This window comes from Drosophila biarmipes, chromosome 3R (genome assembly GCF_025231255.1).
Source record: "Drosophila biarmipes strain raj3 chromosome 3R, RU_DBia_V1.1, whole genome shotgun sequence".
Taxonomy (NCBI): domain Eukaryota; kingdom Metazoa; phylum Arthropoda; class Insecta; order Diptera; family Drosophilidae; genus Drosophila; species Drosophila biarmipes.
Genome location: NC_066616.1, coordinates 21,869,417 through 21,875,554, shown reverse-complemented (window position 1 = coordinate 21,875,554; position 6,138 = coordinate 21,869,417). Strand labels below are relative to the sequence as shown.

At 41.4% G+C, this 6,138-nt stretch overlaps 2 protein-coding genes across 2 annotated transcripts; both read left to right on the top strand.

The window, feature by feature from the left end:
• Positions 1 to 222: 222 nt before the first annotated feature.
• Positions 223 to 932, top strand: LOC108026095 (uncharacterized). Its single transcript, XM_017096795.2, has 2 exons — positions 223 to 295; positions 354 to 932. The coding sequence occupies exons 1-2, from the start codon at positions 233 to 235 to the stop codon at positions 930 to 932; spliced, it is 642 nt and encodes a 213-aa protein (XP_016952284.1). The 5' UTR covers positions 223 to 232.
• Positions 933 to 1,334: 402 nt separating this feature from the next.
• Positions 1,335 to 3,332, top strand: LOC108026044 (NEDD8 ultimate buster 1). Its single transcript, XM_017096739.2, has one exon. The coding sequence runs from the start codon at positions 1,401 to 1,403 to the stop codon at positions 3,246 to 3,248; it is 1,848 nt and encodes a 615-aa protein (XP_016952228.1). The 5' UTR covers positions 1,335 to 1,400; the 3' UTR covers positions 3,249 to 3,332.
• Positions 3,333 to 6,138: the final 2,806 nt, after the last annotated feature.

The following is a 6,138-nucleotide window of genomic DNA, read 5'->3' as shown; positions in this document are numbered from 1 at the left end:
CCACTGAGTTCTATTTTTGTAGAGTGCCATAGATAGTACTGGGTGCAAAATTTTGGCGGTTCCGGTTAAGGTCTTTCGCGTGGTTTATCAAGAGAATATAAGTTATAGAAGGAATAGGTAGTTGTGGGCTTAAGATATGATTAGTGTGTGATAATGGGGGCATAATCCGGCCCTATATAAACAAAGCAAAAAGTTCGAGTTCTTCACATTTGTTTCTCAGCAGTCAGGAAAAATGAAGGCCTTTACGTTTTTGCTAGTCGTTTTGGCTTCGGCCAGTTGTCTTTTGACTGCTCAGGTAAGTTTGTTGATCTCAATTGTAACTATTGAAATACAATTTAAATATTTAATTAAAGGCCAACCTAATTGAGTCGAGCGAACTGAGCTTGGACTTCGAGGCTGACTTTGACTATGACTACGAAGTGGAACAACTTATGGACGAAATGGATGATGGCTATGAGTTTATGGAGGTGGAGGATCTTGGCTTCTTCCGTACCTTCAGGAAAATCCTTTGGGCTGCCTTGAGGACTGTTCTGGGTGCCGATTGCATTATCCGGGAGGTGGAAAATGTCCTGCACGCCAGCAGCACCTACTTGAAAAACATTGAGGGATGCGGCAACGATCTTCCCAAGGATGTGAGGGAGCTCGTCAAGTCAGTGAGGGACGTCGTCCACCTGTCCGACACCATCATTAACCTGCGTGCCAGGCTGTGCACCAGGAACCGCTTCATCTTGACCAGACTGTACCACAAGCTGAGGTGCTTCTGGAGGGTGTTCCGCGCCACCTTGAAGCTGGTCAGGGAGATTCCCCGGGCTCTGAGGCAGATTGCCAAGTTGCCCGCCGATGCCAGCCGCTGCGTTGTCAGTGCCACCGACACCGTGAAGAACTCTTACACCTCGTTCCTCCCCAACGTTAAGGTCTGCCTTAAGAAGTAATTCCTTACTATGTTGGTATGCAAACAATACACATTAAATAAATCAAGTTGAATTTGTATTTTTTTTAATCTAATTTCCTAACTGACGTTAATATTCACAAACGTAAGCGGAAAGGCATTAGATAAGATAACGACTATGACCAAGCAAGCCAAATAGTTTATCAAAAAGATTCAGAAGGGGGTTCTTCATGGGCAATCTTATAGATACAGCGGAAAGTTCAAAAGAAGCTCTTAACTTTTTCCTACTGATATGGAAAGTTCATTTGATTTTGAAATACGTAATGCATGCTGGAGCTAGATATATGTTTCTGGTTTCTAATGGCTTTTTAATGAAATAGGGTGACAACTCTGGTTGTCAACAGGAAATACCCTATTTTAGTAATGAAATCTAGAAGCCTAGGCGAAATACGTCAGAAGTTGTGGTGACAGATTAATAAATTATCAAGTTCGAATCGGGAACAATTTGAACATGTCCCAGATAAACAATACATTCTTAAAGCTGCGAGCTCGTCTGCGCGAGCGCGATATCAAGTTATGGGAGGATCCGTACTACTTCGAGGGCGTTGGCAGTATCGAGTCGGAGATGGATCGCTTGGCCAGGGACTTGAGTGCAGAACTGGGCATTGGCATATCAGACTGCAGGATTGCTCTCAACGAGATGCAGGATGGTGCTCTCAGGAAGCTGGAGGCTCGCAAGGAGTTCAATGACACGGGATTGGCCACTTTCAATGTGCGCTGTGTGGACGGCAAGGGTGTCACCTCGAAAATGATGGAGATCAAGTGCTCGCTGGGAGACTTGGGCTCGGAACTCAAAAAGGAAGTCGCCAAGAAACTGAAGCTAAGTGATCCCAGTCATGTTAAGTGCATTTCCAGAGGTCGCATTGTCAAATCCCACAAGACCTTGGCTTCGCAGGGCTTGAAAACCAATCAGAACCTAATGGTGATATTGGGTGGTGAGAACAAGGGTCAGAAGTTGCACGAACGTATCCAGAGAATTCGCGCTGATGTGGAGATAACCGCGGATGCCGATCATCGTTTCATGGAAATGGAGGATCAAGATGGACGTCCGATTTTCCTGCCACCCGAGGAAAATCGATCTCTATTGATGGCCATGAGCATGTACGAGGCATCCAGAGCTGCCATACGTAGGGAGCACTTCGATGAGGCCCTACTTCTGCTCCTCGAGGCCGATGAGCTCTTCTCTCGCTGCAACTCGAACATCCTGGAAGCGGTGGACAATTATGCTCTAATAAATCTGGACATTGTTTGGTGCTATCTTTGCCTGAAGAGTATCACCCAGTTGCCGGATGCCCAGCGCCGTTTGGAAATTTGCGAGAGGAGCTTTTTCAAGAGCTACGGCGAGCAGTTCAGTCGTTTATACTCGATGAAAGGTACCAGTTGCCCTGAAAGAGCTCTGATTATGCGGCTGCACCTCCTACAAGGTGTACTCTTTTTTCACCAAAATCGCCGCGATGAGGCCTATGAAAAGTTGGAAGAGGCTTCCAAGGATTTGGATGAGTTACGGGTCAATGAACATCAGCTTACGGCTCTGATGGAAATGGGCTATAAGGAATCGGATGCCCGCTTGGCTCTAAGATCCTGTGCTGGCAATGTGGACAGAGCCATTCAGTTTATCCAGGAACGCATGGAGAAATTGACTGAAGAACGCAGGAACTCGGCTCAAGCGAAGCGAGTAAATCTAGAAATGCGGGAGGCCAATTCCGGTGGAGAATGGGTGGATCCCCGAAGTGTTTGCCGTCTCATGGAGATGGGCTACGAAAGGCGTTTGGTTGTGGAGGCCCTGAAGAGAACCAAAAATAATCTGGATCGCAGTTTGGATCTTCTACAGCGCCATTCCGATGATCTCCGGGCCAATTTGCCGGCTACACCTCCAGTCGATGAATCTCTATTTACCACTCTTCAGCAACTTGGTTTTCCGGCCACATCCGCTAAGGCTGCTTTGGAAACCACGGATAATGATTTCCGTAAATCCATAGAATTCCTACTGAAAAGTTTCGTCAGCCAAGATGAACTACTTGGTGTTATTGAAGCCATGACTAAGTTACTGGAGGATCTCGGACCTTCGGGCTCGAAGAGGGGAAGTGCCAATACCTCGACTCCTTTGGTGAACCTTTCTAGCAGCAAGATTAACCTGATAAAATCGGTTCTCAGCCAGGCTAAGTCGGAGATGGAATCGTACAATGCCTTCAAAAGAATCAACGACGAGTTCTCCGAAATCAATTCGCACTATTTGGACATGAAGCTGGTGCAGGAAGAGCAGGTCCTTATCGAGTATATGAGCCTACTGGAGCGCTGAGTTCTTTATAGACAGAAATGAAGTACATTTTTGGAAATTTTCCAAAATATTTGCAAGGATTATTAAAATATCTCATATATTTTATGTGTAGTTTTGTTTTATTTGTCCATGAATAAGGAGGGATATTATAGCAAGCTTATACTATGGTTAGGGAACCCGGAATTCAATTGATTATTTTTATTGCATGGAGGTCATGACATACAAATGAGGCCAATAAAATCGTAAGAAACTTTATCGAAAGTACTTTTCTTACTATAAAGAGAGTACAATATGATAAACTGTTGCAAAGACAGCTTTATGTAAACTTTTAATGAGATTAAAGTGTTTCCGCTCTAAGAAAATACTCAATATTTTAAATCGAATGTGCTATTTATAAGGTTTTAGTACTTTGCAAAGCTCTTTCTTACCCTTCTATAACCCATTTATTTGTATATACTTTTCTAAAATAAAGCACTCTACAATCACAACAATTAATCATAATTTGTTGGCTTTTCTCCCCGCTGTGGCTCCATTTAATTCCATCTCGACCGTCCAACCAATCTCCCTCCAAAAACTGAACTACTTAATGCCCGGCGAAGTATGCTATGCATTTTGGTGGCTGATGCTGCTGTTGCGAGTATTTGCTCACTCATGTGCATAACGTCACAGTTTTTCACAATTTTGGTTGTATTCTGTGTGTGTACTCTTCGCGTTTGGCTGACTTTGTGAAAATTAATAAGTTTTCAGACCCTCGCCAATCTGCCAATGCCATGCGAAAGTTCTGCAGATGATGGCCAAATAATTTGTCGTCCTGTTTTGTGGCGTTATTTCCGAATCGTTAAACCTAAAATGAACTCAGCTCAGCTTATTTCGTGCTTCATTCTTGAGGTTTTCCTTGCCATTTTCTTCATTTCGTATTTGTTCGGTTTAGGTAGATTTATTATATATGCGAAATGGCGCACAAATTTTGAGTGGCTGACATTTTCACTTGACTGCCGATTTTTTCAGTTTTCGGTCGGCTTAATCGAGCATTCAGTGGTCCCACAAAAATATTACCTTACCAAAACTTCATTTTGCTGATTGTTTTATATTTTAATAAACGGGAAGGGTCTCCTTAATGGTTTTTGGTGTGGCTTATAGCTAACTTAACTAAATATGTAAAATAAAAACTTTACAAAGCTTACTGAAATTATTTTAACTACCACAAATAAAAAAATTCCAAAAATTGCCAATTATAAATAGGGGTTAATTTTCGTTTTTAGTATATGTATTGATTGGGAAGTGTAGGTATTTTTTCCCATATTTTCATGGTTTTGGCAAACTATCCAAACCACTGCGAAAGGGGTTTAGAAATTGTTTCTTGCAGTTTGCTGATGCATTTACCCCCTTTTTTTGCTTTTCACTGAGACCTCGCGTTATGACACGAAAATGCAAAAATTTGTGAGGCAAAATCACGAAAAAAGAATCGCGGCAAAGAAGAAGAAATGTCAAAATGTTGTTCGAGGGCGCGGCGGCCTGTCTTATTTAGTAGCGAAAATGAGCAGCGGCAGGCATATCCTTGCTGGGGAAAAAGAAGGGGGTTTGGCAGGCAGAGGACAGCGTTTAGATTTCGTTTTTTCCTGGGAAAGGGGTGGAAAAAATGAAAAAAAAAGGAAAATGGAAGGAAAATGCTTCACTGGGCCGCGCATTCTTTGGCTGATTTCCGTTGGTTGTTAGTAGAGGTTGCAACTACACTTAGAAACCCATAAAAATATACATATACAGAGAAATACATATACTTAAAAAATGTGTAAAAAATGTATATTAATTATATTCTATGTATTGTTAAAATGTAATTTTGTTGAATGGTACAAGTTTGAAAATTTGTTTAAATACTTAATATTTAAGGCACTTTCTTTAGATTTTTTTTTGTATTTGTCATGTTATTTTATATATTTTTTTCAGTGTGGTTTACTAGTTGTTGCTGGCAGTTGCTGCCGTTGCTAGATGTTGTTGTCATCAACAGCCAGCAACATTATCATTGTAGCTGCAAGTGGCAGTTGTTGCTGCTTCTGCTGTTTGTCCTCATTATCGTTTGTCCCATGCTCTTCCCATGTCTTTTGGCATTTGCATTTCCATAATAATATCTCTTTTTTTCGTGTTCTCCGGGCAACTTTAATGGGTTTGTAATGTAAGTGAAGTGAACTCAACTCTGCCTTGTCTTTTGTGTTAAAAATATGCCTTAGATTCAGATCTTGAAAGTCTTGAGAACTGCACTAAAATGTAACGCCCGCCATTTAAATTGAATATCTTAAGTTGGGGGACTAAGAAAAACAAAAAAATTACGAATTGGAAAAACTCCAAAATGTCTCCTCCTGAGTTAATTAAAAAAAGATTTCTCATCAACTTTTTCCGCAACTTAACCGCAAGAAGTGCCGCATAAATTGCAAATTAGTTAAATCAGCCTGTGACCAACCCCCAACCGCACACACTCCCATAACTTTCCCAGGGAACTTTGTGACCTTCTACCACCAAGCAGCTTCATCATCATTACCATCGTTATCATCTGTGCTTAGGAAAGTGAAAATAATGCAAATGATAAAATTATTTAATGATGCGGAAGTGCGTTGATAAGCAAACGACAAATAATCGTTGCCAAAAATACAGGCCTTGCTCGGCTCTTTGTTTCTTTTAATCATGGTAGGATTCCAAATTGTCTGGATATAATGTTTGGCTAAAATATTAAGCAAAGGTTTTTACTGTTAGTATTCATTTTTTACCCAGAAATATTTCCTTATTTTTTACCATAATCTAAGCCATTCCATAAATCCCAGCTGTACTTGAGCCTATGCAATTTAAGTTGAAATCTATTTACGTTTCGCCGGGTGCTGGCAAAGTTTCCCTAATGAGATGAGACCCAAGCCTCATGTGG

What these genes read in the sequence shown, in the direction of transcription:
- LOC108026095 (XM_017096795.2), top strand. Translation starts at nt 233, where the DNA reads ATGAAGGCCTTTACGTTTTTGCTAGTCGTTTTGGCTTCGGCCAGTTGT. An exon ending in GTTGTCTTTTGACTGCTCAG is followed by an intron (nt 296 to 353) that starts GTAAGTTTGTTG and finishes ATTTAATTAAAG; the next exon opens with GCCAACCTAATTGAGTCGAG.
- LOC108026044 (XM_017096739.2), top strand. Translation starts at nt 1,401, where the DNA reads ATGTCCCAGATAAACAATACATTCTTAAAGCTGCGAGCTCGTCTGCGC.